General features: G+C 41.5%; 1 protein-coding gene across 1 annotated transcript in view; it reads right to left on the minus strand.

Annotated features, from left to right (window-relative positions):
* Window positions 1-229: 229 nt before the first annotated feature.
* Window positions 230-13,761, minus strand: part of cp (ceruloplasmin) — a 53,613-nt gene continuing 40,081 nt past the window's right edge. Inside the window, exons 15-19 of the mRNA XM_078564250.1 lie at window positions 13,299-13,405; window positions 10,624-10,846; window positions 4,679-4,818; window positions 2,849-3,011; window positions 230-471 (exon numbers count right to left, since the gene is read on the minus strand). Of these exons, the coding sequence (XP_078420376.1) occupies window positions 416-471; window positions 2,849-3,011; window positions 4,679-4,818; window positions 10,624-10,846; window positions 13,299-13,405 (689 nt within the window). The 3' untranslated portion in view covers window positions 230-415. The remainder of the gene's footprint in view (window positions 472-2,848; window positions 3,012-4,678; window positions 4,819-10,623; window positions 10,847-13,298; window positions 13,406-13,761) is intronic.

Here is a 13,761-nt window from a genome sequence, read left to right on the forward strand (position 1 = left end):
TCATTCTCGCTCTGTTCTCCATTGGATTATCTTCCCTCCTTCCTTCCCACAGCCTCCCTAGTTGAATGCAGCGATGTGCTATGGTATAGTTCCATAGTTGGCAATAACTGCTTTTGGTACCTCTCACAGCTGCTCATTCTTCATCTGAGAGGCTGGGCAGTAAATGTGCCAAGCCGTTCCACATTTGGTTTTTCTTCTTGGCATTGATCGGAAAACATTATTACAAACGAGCCTTTGAGCTTTTTTATTAGTTACTGTAGAGAAAAGGGCCATGTCAGACCACATACCATCTTTATTATTACAATTAAGCACATCTTCACAAGATTCTCCGCTCCAATTGAAGACATCTTAAGCAGGAAGTATTTGAGTGACAGGTCAAAAGACGTTTATATAATCTTTCTTCGGTTGGTTGTAATTAGCCAGAACCTCGACCAAAAAACTTTTTGATATGTCCAAAAACACCGGTTTTTTCTGGATGGGGGAGGAGGGGGAAAGAGAGAAAATAAGCTTGAGAGAAAGCTCCCGCTCAGCCTTAATGAAAAATCACTGCTTAAAAGAGAGTATGCTCACATACAATGATTAATACACCTCCCGCAGAGTTGCTCATTGATAGGCTAAGGCCTGCAGCGTGGTTTGATTTACAGGTGCTGTCACTTTAAGGTTACTGCTCAAATTCTTCCTATGTAAACCTAAGTAATCATGGTCGCTTGTAAATGCCTACAGAGGATTAAAGGTAGGTGAACTGTAAATTCAGCATCCAGCTCAAGTGGCTCTGGCTTTTTAAATATTGCTTCTGCACATGCAATAAACTGATGTCTGGAGAATGACAGAAGCAGACAAGCTGTAAACACATAGCTTTAAAACTCAATGAAAACATGAATATCCCCACTACTACTCCCTGGCTACCTAAGTATGGGAAAGGTTTTTCAACACAAACCATTTAATTTCCTGAAAGATTAGCTTTCAAAAATGTCTCCCTTTCCCACTCTAAACAATGCAAAAGCCTGGTACAGCTCTTTTGTTAAGCCATTAAGTTTGTATTTTTTGATCTGTAACCACTTCGTGATGCCAGCAGCTCAATAATCATTACGTTAATTTAATCATTGCTATCGATACTTATCCTTTTAGCCTTACATCCCATTTTTAATCAGAGGTTCATTCAATTTTTGTTTAAAAATAGATAATCAACTCAGCACTTTACCTGGGTGTCTTATGTATAGATCCATTATTCTGTCAGTAAGAAAATCTTAAATCCTACATAAAGCTTATTAATTGTCTGTTCCTGTGGTTCTGCATTAACTAAATCTCATAACACTTTTAAATCTTGCACATGTCCTCTCGCTGTTTAATGATGGCAAAATACTGTTTATTCAGCAAACTTCTTTTCACAACTTTGAGTCCCACATCCCAGAACCATCTTGATGAGCCTGGACATTTCTCCAGTGCGTGAATCTCTTTTTGAAGGTGAAGTGCCTAAAACTGGACCCAATATTCCAGATGTGATATCACGATTTAACTGTACACTGTTGGAATCACTTGGTTTGAGTTCTAGCCAGATACCATTGAGAAGTAATCTTGTATTTGCCAAATCTTTTTAATAACACCTTAGCCGACTGGGTATTTTCATCAAATGATCAGTAGTCATGCCTGACAATTTTTGTTTTGACTAATGGTCACCCTTTGTGTTTACATTTCATATTTCCCTTTCTAATGTGTATTGCTTGCATTTACTTAGATTACAATCCATCTCTATTGTTTATTTTACCCCAATTATTGTTCATTCTTTTGAAAACTGTCAAGTCTTCCCATGCTTGTCACTGATCACAGGGTTTGGTGTTGAAAACAAATATTAATGCCAAGTACAGTCCTTTTTTTTTCTGCATGTTGCTATAGCTGGCAAGCCTGGCATTTATTGCCCATGCCTAGTTGCCCTGAGAAAATCCTGGTGAACTCTTTGTCAACAGAGACGGCAGTGGTTCGATACAACCGAATGGCTTGGTAGGCTACTTCAGAAGACAGTCAAGAACGCTGGTGTGGGACTGGGGTCACGTGGAGGCCAGAACAGGTAAGGACAGGAGGTTTTCTTTCCTAGAGAACATTAGCGAAACAATCCAACAGCTTCGTGGTCACTTGTCCACTATTACCGGTACTGTCATTTCCGGTTTTTTTTTTTAATTTGATCTTGAATTCTCAACTTACCATGGTGAAATTTGAATTTGTATCCTCTGGATTTTTAATCCAGGCCTCTGTATTACCTTAACTACAACACTACCACACTCAATTTATGTAGTTCATGAATATTATGTGGAAGATTACATTGTGGGAAATATATTGCCTTCTCTATGCACTCTCTTGGCGACCCTACACTGTCTAAGATGGGAAGGAAAGGAGAGGAGAGAATTTCATTTTTGTTACAGAATATGACTCGGACTTAAATAATGAGGAATCTGATAGCTCAGTGCGTGCTGGTTGATATGGTACCAACGGCACCTAGACTACTATACGGTGCCAATAATTCTGAGCAAGCGTGTTGTACCGTGACCTTTTCACCATATATCATTAAACTGCTTCTTTTCCCACAGAACGGATGAATACAGATCTCCAGAGACTCTCTGTGAATAGGGGATACCTTTATAAAGCAACTCAGAAACATCAGTTTGGATTGCAGCACCTTAGTAAATACTTCGCTGTTATAGTTATCCCATGATGTCCCTTAACTATGTATTGCAAACATGCATGCTATAAATCTCAAAGGGCCAATGCTCGATTTCTTTGATTGCATTCACAATGTCACCAAAATCACTCTGATGTTTCAGACTGTGGCCTTGCAGCCATGTTTGCGTGTTACCTGGTTTCTCATGGACTGTGTAGGTTGTCTCCATCCCACCATAGATGTGATCTGTTACATGGCAGTGAAGAAGCCAGGTACCAGGATGCAGCGGAGTCATTTCCACAGTCTGGAAAGTTCCTGGGAAGAGATCGTACACATCTCCACGGTACTGTCCATTCGCCTATATAGAAACAACAACAAACATATATCCAGGCATGCCTTTCAACACTTTGACACAGTAACTTCAAGGGATTATTGAAATGAGACTCATCTGTGTTGAAATGCAAAACTCATTCCAATTCCAAGGCCTGTGTAGTTCAGCTCGTCAAGAGGCTTGAACGTAGACAATGCCCCTTATCTTGGTATCCTAGCCAAGATGCTACATAACCACATGGTTAAGGTGCAGTTTCAAGCCTGAGATCGTCCACATGGTGAGTGACCTCAGCCATACTGGTAATGGGAAGTGTCAACTGAACACCTAGTCTTCCAAAGGGAAGGCAGAGTAAGTTGGATCTAATTGCTAAAAACTTAATTAATTCCTAATTCCCAGTTTTGGCATGCATAGAATTATATAGTATTTATAGCACAGAAACAGGTCATTCAGCCCAACAGGTCTATGCCAGTGTTTATGCTCCACACAAGCCTCTTCCTACCTTACTCCATCTTACCCTATCAGCATATTCTTCTATTCCTTTTTTCCACTATGTACTCAGCTAGTTCCCCTTTAAATGCATTCATCCATGCTATTGCCTCAACTACTCCATGTGGTTAAACTTACTAGAGCTTAAGGGCGTTTGTAGTTTTGATCCAGCATTTGAATTTCTCTCGTCAGTTTTGTCCAAGATTGGAATGGAAGAGTTTAAAAAGTAATGCGGCATGGTAATCAGAGTGAGTTGGAGGAACAGAGAAGAAACAGTACAATCAGCACTGATCTCACGCCAGAGGGGCACCAGAAGGAGGAAGATTGCGTGGAAACGCACCTATATTTAGGATTATTTTTATTTATTAGTTTACAAGATGGGGATGTCACTGGCAAGGACAGCATTTATTACCCATCCCTAATTGCCCTTTAAAACATCATGGTGAGCCACATTATTGAACTGCTGCAGCAACATCTTTTGGAGCAGTATGAAACAACTCAATGGTTTGCTAGGCCATTTTCAGAGGGCAGTTAAAAGTCAACCATATTGCTGTGAGTTTGGAGTCGGATATTGGGCCAGATCAGCAAGTTTTCTTCCCTGGAGAACATTTATGAACCAGATGGGTTTTTGTGACAAATGATCATTTTGTGGTCTTCTTTGTCACATGCTGGCTTTTTATTCCAGATTTATTGAATTAACTGAATTCAAATTCACAAATTGCCATGATGGGATTTGAACTCGCGCCTCTGGGTTATTAATTCAGGCCTCTGATTTACTAGTCCAGTAGCATAATCAATAAGATGCTGTACGCCAATTTACATTTTGTACTAATATGTTGTTTTAAAATTCCCAATACAAATTGCAGACCTCAGTCATATTAACATGAGAGCTGGTGAAGAGGGATCTGGGAGTTCTGACCTAGCGAGGGGCAGACAAGAGGATGGTTTTCCCTGGCCTCTCACTGTTAATTTCTAGAATTTGATACCATTTTGCATTATATCTAAATAATGCATTGCATATGGAGTGGTTCAAAAAACTCCTCAGAGATGTGAAGTGTTGTATAAATTTAGGTCTGCCCTTTCTTTTACATGCCATGCATACCTTGCTGGAGTGAATGCTTGTTTTTTTTTCAGCTAGGCCCAGCTAATGGCTGGATGAAACCAAATTTTCCAAGTTAGACCCAATGAAACCATAAAATGCACTTTACCTTATAATCAAAGCTGTGTCCATGGAAATGAACTGAGTGCAAGTCTACTTCATTGCCCATTCCAGTGAGATACCAAAATACCTTCTCACCGACCTGCATATCCAGTCCCTGCAAGTTTCCAAAGAGCTTCCCATTTATAGCTGGGAAAATAAAATTAATTAAAAATAAGACTATCGGTCACGCTTACGCGAGGCACTCTTTTCCACTAAGTTGTGTGATAAAGTGTTAAGTGATTATATGGGCTGTAGCATGTGAACAAAACAAGTACACTTCTACAGTAGACCTATTCCACATCTCTTGTGTATAATTTTGCAATGATAATTTTGCACAGTGACAAATAGATCATTTAATATTATACTGTGAGCTTATCGGACAGAAGTTCAAAAATTAAAACCCATCCGTGCAATGATTTCACAAAAGCCAGTGAAAGGTAGCTCAGAAACTTGGTCAGTGTTTGGTCAGAAAAGCCTGGAGAAGCCTTTCAGAATCCCTGATTCGTGCTGCTGGTCTGTGAAACTTCACTCCAAAAATGACGACCTTGGTCTTTTTGAGTCGTCCTTTCAAACACTCATGTTCATAAAGACCATTTTACATTATATAATGCTGAAGTGAAATAACGCCAACTAACAGGTCTGGTGGTTATAGTGATGGGGTTAGTTGGATGCATTTTGAGCATATTGGCACATACAGCTGTACAGTATGTTATAAGGGTCTGGACATACAGGGTTAATGTGGGCCTAAGTACAGTACTGCCCACAGAGTGAGGTAAGAGAGCACATGACCCACAACCTGTGTCAGTCTACTGTTGGACAGAGCCGTGTGTAGCATCAAGCTTGTATCCTTTACTGTATATGTGTAAATAGTTCTAAAAGTCAATGAAGGTGTATAGTGAACCTATGTATGACTACAAAGACTTCTTCAGACCTACCAAACTGTAACTGACACCCTATAACATGGTGGCAGCTTGTGGAAAAACTCAAAACCTCACAGAAAATGCAGAGAAAATCTAAAACACTGGAAGACTGAGAAAAGGTTTAATAATCCATTCTGACCTGAAAAGAAACCCCAGAAGCAGGGGCGCAGAGGAAAAATCGACAGGAAAAAGCTTCAACGAAAGGCTTGGAAGCTGAAGGCAGAGATTTGAAATTCCTTATTGCAGCAGAAGACGCCACTGAATCTCCTTTTGAAGTCCAGCTTCAAATCCCAGAGCACTGCGTCAGCAGGCCTAGCAAGGGTGAGCTAAATCTTTTAAAATTCCAGACTATTGCCAGTCCTGAGAGAACTTCAGAGCCAGAATTGCGGTTTGAAAGAACCCGTTGCTAAAAACCCGATCGCTGTTGTTGGTCCCTTTAACACGCGGCACCTGAGCTCGCTCCGAAAAAAAAATCTAAACAATTAGCTGAACGCTCCGGGGGAATTGCGACATTTTAAACCCAGCTTTTTAAAAGCGAGCAAAAGCCAGGATTCGACAAAGAGAGAGGAAGAGAGCTCTGCGGGCAGCTGTCCCGGGCAGCCGTCGCCGTGGGAATTTATGTTTCAAGCTGAGCACGATCGCCATTGCAGCAGAGCCCGCTATAACCAGCCGACGCGGGGAAATCCCTTTGCCTCCAAGCGAGCAGCAGCACCATCTCGAGATTCAGGAAAGCTGCAGCTACAGGTCCACCATCAGCACCATAACAACACGGTGACCGAGCGCGACCGAATTGGAAAAAAAAAACGTCTTAAAACTGAAGGCGGAGCTTAAAAATTCCCTTCCAGTATATTTTCTCCGATTTAAAAAAAAATCCACTAGATGGCCCAGGCTTCTTGTTTTAAATGCTATTCCTACATAGAGAGAATAAGAATGGCCCTGTCAGCGCAATGGCAGCCCACTGAAACATGACCAGCACAGGAAGAACAAGGAGAAAAAGAGAGAAGGTGGCGCCATCTTGGAAGAAAAAAAAATGAAGAGGTACTCGCCTGTTATGAAAAATGGCCATTGGATAGTAAATTAAACCTACCAGACCCATTTAGGCTAAAGCAAGGGCCAAACCAGACCCAAAATTGGGCATCTTGGAGAAGGGCATTTTTAGATTACATCAGGATTAAGTCAGAAATCAGAAAAAGTACAAGTTATACTTGTTTAGTGTTTTTGTGGAAGAAGTAATCCTAATGCAAGGCATTGGTGAATCCTCAACCAGATTTTGAAATATTAAAAGCCTTTGGTGAATATTTTAATCTTCAAAAGTTTTTGATCGCAGAGCTTAAAAAGGGGGATAGAAAACCCCCCACAAAGCTACGAAAGGAAAAAAGACATTACCTAAAACAAACCACATGAGGGCGCCATAGAGGCAAAGAACTTTCCAGAACTCCCGAAAATATATCTTTTTGGGAAGCCCGACATATTGCCTGAACTGCAACAGCAAGTGGCAGTGTGGAGCGAGGAGCTGACTGCGAATAGAGCAAAGCTATCTGATGAAGTCCCAAATACACAAACCCAGCAAAAGGAAAATGAAATAAGGTTGGAAAATGGTTGCCTCAAAGCTGAATTGGAAGATTTGAAACACAAAATTCAAGTTGAATATACACCCTTGAAAACGCACGATAAACTAAAGTCTTCAATGAGCCAAACTGTTTGAGATCTGAACAAACAAATTTCTGAGGCATCACAAAGGTGCCAGGAAGAAATAACAACTCCAAAATCCATTGTTGGCAAATCAAAACACGAGTTGGGAAAACTCAACCAGAGGTACAGCCAGGTACAATAACAGGCAGAAAATACAATCCAAGAAGTTGTGGCCTTGAAAGGAAGGAAGAACTAGTTGGCAGAGAAGACTTAGGAATGTTTTAAATTCCAGGAGGAAGCCATGGGGTACAAGAAAGTGACTACAGAGCTGGAGAAAATAGTTGGACGTTTTGGAAGAAAACTTGGGAAAACATTACATTGCAAAGATATATGTGAAGAGATGAAAATGAAGAACCTAGAATGGCAAGAGCAAATAGGACTTCTCACAAAAGAGCGTGAAGAATCTCAGAAACAACTGGCAGAAGTGCAGTGCAGTTACAGAATGTGAGCTTGAAGGATAGCACAGAGGAACTATGCTCTGCTAAAGAACAACTGATCAGCGTCGAGAACCAACTTTCATCTTTGAAAGATGAAGTTTGTTATGGGAAAATGAGAACACTGGAATGTCACTCAAAGGAAGTAGAACCTTTGAGGACTTGAAATGCTCAAATGACGAACTCGTTGAAGCACATTCAACAAAGATAGATCCTCAGTTCAAGCTTGATGAACTTCAAGCATCAGAGGTTTCTAATTAGCATCCTGCAAAATGCCTGAAATGGGAGAATGAATTGCTGGTGTATCAGAACAGTTGCATGAAAGCAGTATTAACAACCAAAACTGATGAACTTCTTGAACTTCAGTCCAGTCTGCGCAACATGAAGGTTGAGAGACGCAATACGGAAGAGCAAATCCAGGCTTTGAAAGCAGATAAAAGGAATCCTACGAAACAGATTTTAAGTCCAAGAAGCAGTGACCATGGAAGAAAGATTTCGAGCACAAGTGAATGCCCAGCTGAAGTTATCAAGCTTATATACGAGTTCTGCAGGTAACTCTGAAACAAAGACAAAACTTACCAGCGTAGCTGCTGAGCTGAATGAATAGATTCGTGGGGCAGAATCTTCGGCTCGGCGAGTGGGGGCTGGTCCCGGCATCACCGCGCATCACTTAGATTGTCAAAGGCCTATTAAGGCCTGTTAAAAAGCAATTAAGGCAATCAGCTGAGCTGCCCATCCAACCTTAAGGTTGGCGGGGGGGCGGGCGAAGAGCCCAGGCGGCCTTCGCATTTTTCATGGAACCTCATCCACGGGCGGGATGAGGTTTCATGAATGATGTAAAATTTTCAGAAAACTTTTTATTAAAATTAATGCACCTATCCCAGCTCTTGTGACAGTTTCACATGAGGGGACATGTCATAAAAGTTTTTTCAACATTGTTTAAACTTAAAACTAATCTGCCTGAGGCACCTCTTTGCCTCAGGGAGATTTCTGTGCTCTTTTGCGCGAAACAGCCCACTCCCAACTCAGGCAACCTCCTCCCCCCCTCCCCCACCCGCCCAAAACAGGAAGCGCACACTGCTTCCGGGCGCACGTCACATGTCATGTAAAATGGCGGTGCCCAGCTGATAGGGGGCGCCAATCGGCTGAGCGCCCACCCCCTCACAACCCCCCATCCCCGACGGGGAGTAAACTCTCCCCATAAACTTGAAAAACATCCGGGAAAGAAGAAAGTACTCAAATTTGGGTAAAATTGTGAAGTGTGATTGAGGGTTCCATTTTTGAAATGTAAACTTCCACATACATCGCGGCAACCCACATGGACGACAGAAGAAGCGAAAGAAGCAGCAAGGAGACGAGTGTGATATTCGTCCATCCCACAAGAAATGAGTTAGGGTAGCAACCACCGACTAGCGCAACAGCTGAATCGACCCAGTGTGGTTCAACACGAAAGAAAGAAAAGAATGAAACCGTACCCCCAAACCTACAAGAAGAAACGGCAGAGACAGAGCCTACCACTCCTCTGACCGTAATGTGAATGAGGTATGGAAGGGTTACAAAGCCTGCAGACTGCCTGAACCTTCGAATTCAAGGACTTGAAGCTGGGGTAGTGACAATGTAGTAATGACAATGTAAGTGTATGATGGTAATCATTGTAAGGCTATAATCACTTAAAATACATTGGATAAAGACTTGGAGAGAGGTGTAGTATAAGGGTATGGCACATATAGGGTTACTGTGGGATTGAGTACAGTACCACCCACACTGTGACGTAAGAGAGTACATGACCCACACCTAGAGCCAGTCTAATGTTGGACAGAGCCATGTGTATCAGCAAACATGGAGATAGCTCCTAGCTTGTACTCTTTATTGTATATTTGTAAGTAGTCCTAAGAGTCAGTAAAGACTTGCAGTTAACCTACAAAGCTATAAAGACCTCTTCAGACCTACCAAACTGTAACCAACACCCTACAACATATAGTGTATTGCTCTATTGTAACCTTTCCCCACTAAAGCATATTCCTATCTATACATTAAGAAGCCTAGACTTTTTACCTCCCTTGCTCACTCCGGGACAGACAGAAGCAGAATACAACTTAGGGCATGTTGTCCTCACAGTGTTACATAGAATTACATAGAATATACAGCATAGAAACAAGCAACTTGACCCAACTAGCCTGTGCTGGTGTTAAGTTCCACATAAGTAACCAGTGACTAATCTAGTAGTGGTGGAGGGGCAGGGGTGGAGGAATCTCTACAATGTTTCCTCTCACTTCAAATATTGATACTGGAAATTCGGCTCCCTATTAAGGTTGACTTCTAGTTTTTTGGGGGTCAGCAAAGGAGTTGCTGGCAAAACCTTGAACCGGAAACTGCGCAAGCACTCCGAGTACATCTTGACACTTGCCTCAACCAGGAAAGGAAGAGGAAAAATTTAAAAGGGCATTTTCTTTTATATAAATGAACGGGCAAGTGGAGAAGTGGGGTGGGTTAGGCCAGCAAGTCCAGAAACAATTAAGTCCAAATGTCAAGGAATTCTCCATTTTTTTTTTAGCTCAGAAAACCCTTGTCCTAAAAGCGATGGAAAAATATCATAACTGTTGGGTTCTTCAAAGACATTCTTCAAGTAAAGATATAATCAATCTTCAGTCTGATTTTTAAAATCGATCATTGTGGGCCACGTGTTCAGACAAACTCAACCAGCTGCTAATATTCTCCATTCAGAAAAGCATACAAATGCTGAAGAGGACAACACAAGCTGCATCACCACGTCAAAAACCTGTGGATCCCTTGACTGAATCCTAATCTATGTAGCAAAAGTGCAAAATGATGTTTGAAACTGCTATTTGTCACCTGAATCCATGCCCCAGGCCCATCAATAGCAAATGTAGTAACTCTGAACATACCATGCTTTTTGTTGCTCTCAATAAAATCTTCATTTGTTTTATCAACTCGTTTTGGTTCAAGGCAATAAGTTTTGATATTTTCATCTAGGTACCAGGACTCATTCTCATCAAAAACTAAGAAGAGAAGAGCAAACTGTTGTAGCTCATTTTTCTTCAAACCAATTTTCTCGAGAAGGTTTTTGTGACAGGTTACCAGAGTCCCTATCAAACCGCTGTACAGATCCTGCAGCAGAGGGAGAAAGGAATTATAGAATCATAGAATGATACAGCACAGAAGGAGGCCATTTTAGCCCATCATGCCTGTGTCAGCTCTTTGATAGCATTAGTCATTGATTTCCTCCTGTTTTCCCATAGCCTTGTAAATATTCGCTTTTCAACTATTTATCCAATTTCCTTTTGAAAGTTACCACTGAATCTGCTTCCACCACCCTTTTACGCAGCGCATTCCAGATCACAACAACTCCCTGCATAATAAAATGTTTCCTTGTATCGCCTCTGGTTCTTTTGCCAGTCATGTTAAAGGAAGCATAAGAAGGCTGCACACTTCATTTCAAATCATTGAGCTTCAATATGCCAATTTATCCATGATAGATATGAAGCCAGCACAGAACAATGTGTCGAATGAGGGTTAATAGATAAGCGGCAGTGAGTAAAAAACCAAAAGTACAATCGAGTGGTTCGGAAAGTGTCGTACACTAGGAGAGAAGCTCACTACTCAGAATTGTATTGGGTTTTCATTAGCCAAAGGTATTAAGGGATATGAAGCAAAGGTGGATATATGGAGTTAGGTCACAGATCAGCGATGATCTCGCTGAACGACGGAATAAGCTCCGAGGGCCAAATTCCTTTTCCAATCTTCCTATATTCCTAATATAGATAGAGATATTCTGTATTCACATTATTACGGATTTTGTTCTAGTCAGTTGTGTGTTTGACACGTGCTGAAGAATGTTTGTGTCTCCAAAACAAACTGCTGAGAAACCTAGAGCTTGGTAGAATTTCTCTTTGCCTAAAATGAATCTACACTCTGCCTCCATAGGAATGGACCCGACTAAAATGCTTTGTAGATTGGCAAGAGTCAAGCCAAGCTTGTCCAGGGGAAGTTATTGCTGGTGGTTAACTAACTAAAATCAGTGCACAGCATTGGGAAATTTCCCATTGCTTGTGCAGGCAGGACCATCCTAACATTAGGACATTGGCTTTCCAGTTGTCTGGAGTTGAGTGGGAAGGATCCTAACTCCTACTTACGGCTCTACCCCTCCAGGTCCAATCAATGGATCAGGCTGATCAAGTCGTCAACAATACTCTGAAATACAACAAGCTGGCTAGCTCAGGTCTCAAACTCCTCAGTCTTCACAATGGGTTGTCTCAGGTTAATTTCCCTTCATCAGTCAACTCCAAAGAGAATCAGTATTAATCGGTCAATGGACAAGTATCAGGTGGACAGTAGGTAATAGGAACCTTTCATGGCAACAGCATGACAACCAATACAGCTCACCATAAAATATGTGAGTTTTACTGCCGTCACCATCCTGGAGTCACCATGGGTGCACACCATATCCTATTCAACAGTGGTTCACCAACTAATGGTGCAACATTTCAGCAAGTCCAAGCCACTCAATCATGACAGGTATTAATCTCCAGATATATGAATGAATGTTTGCATGGTTGGCCTCCAGGAGCTGGTGTCCAAAGTCTTAGAGTTTCCTTATCAGCAATATGGCAGACAGCCTTCAGGGCACTGGCAGGTCTTATGTAGGGAAGATTGTGAAGTCCTAGTCGGTTTACCTTAATGCTCTGGGTATCCCTGCCCAATGCCATGTACTAGGCATTGACTAGATAAACTTCATCTTCTACTTTATATATATATATATATATATATATATATAGCAGGTAACACCACATCACTTTAACTAGAATGTCACAGTACAGAAAAAATCAAGACATAAAGCTGAGGTTGCCTCCACTAGCCTTTGCAAATTCCCTCTGCAACCAGATTCTCTGCCATTAAAACATTGTAACGTATACATTTGATAAATTTTCATTGAACTTACATAACTTTGCATATGGGGAACTGAAACCAAATGCAGCATTCAAGTGAATTAGGGTTAGTGGGGTGGGAAGGTGCAGGAGGCACTTGGACTCAAATAGGGGATGGGGGATGTGAAGAGGACGAATGAGAGTAGGAGAGGGAGGAAGAAGGACGGAGAAGGAGGAAGGCAAGAGGGAGGGGAGGTGAGGGAGTAAGCAGATGAGAAAGAGGAGGTAGGAGGGGAAGAGGAGAGAGGAAGAGGGAAGGAAAGAAAAGTCAGGAGGGACAAGCAGGAGATGTCATCATCCTAGCACCACTACAGTTGAAAACAGTAAGAGAGAAAGTGAGAGTTGAGTAAAAATAGCAGCAATGTTCAGAAGTTGCTAACTTTGGGTTCTAAAAGCCTTTTCGATTATAGAAGGAAAGAAAATAAAAAATTAAGAATCTCCAAAGCTTTCAGGTCCTGAGAAGGATTGAATAGGAAATGGACCCATAGGTTTTCCCTACAACACGTATGAATGAAGGGAAAAGGACTAATGTGTAGAACAACATAGAGCAAAAAGAGAGGGCAAAGATCAAAAGGGTAATGACTGTAGACAATTAGTGTCAGTTAGTTTAGTTTAACAATGTACTCTTGCTGTACCTTAATTGGATCTACAGTTGAGAAATATGTCCATGGAATGCAACGAGATTCCCCTTCGTTCGCACCGGACCTATTGGGGATCTTCCAGAAATATGTTTCTGTTTCGCCTACAAATAAATTAATGATGTTTTATTATGCACTGACTTGTTTTATGGGACGATGTCTACTCATGCTCTTACTTAAAAGACAATTGCATGTTTCCAATAGTTTCTTTGTCAGTAAAATCCTCTGCCAATCCCAGTTTTTACTAGAGATAAAAACAAAAAACTGCAGATGCTGGAAATCCAAAACAAAAACAGAATTACCTGGAAAAACTCAGCAGGTCTGGCAGCATCGGCGGAGAAGAACAAAGTTGACGTTTCGAGTCCTCATGACCCTTCAACAGAACTAAGTAAAAATAGGAGAGGGGTGAAATATAAGCTGGTTTAAGGTGGGGGGGGAGAGAAGTGGGGGGGGGGGGGGT

Source organism: Cetorhinus maximus, chromosome 19, assembly GCF_964194155.1.
Source record: "Cetorhinus maximus chromosome 19, sCetMax3.hap1.1, whole genome shotgun sequence".
In the NCBI taxonomy this organism is placed as follows: domain Eukaryota; kingdom Metazoa; phylum Chordata; class Chondrichthyes; order Lamniformes; family Cetorhinidae; genus Cetorhinus; species Cetorhinus maximus.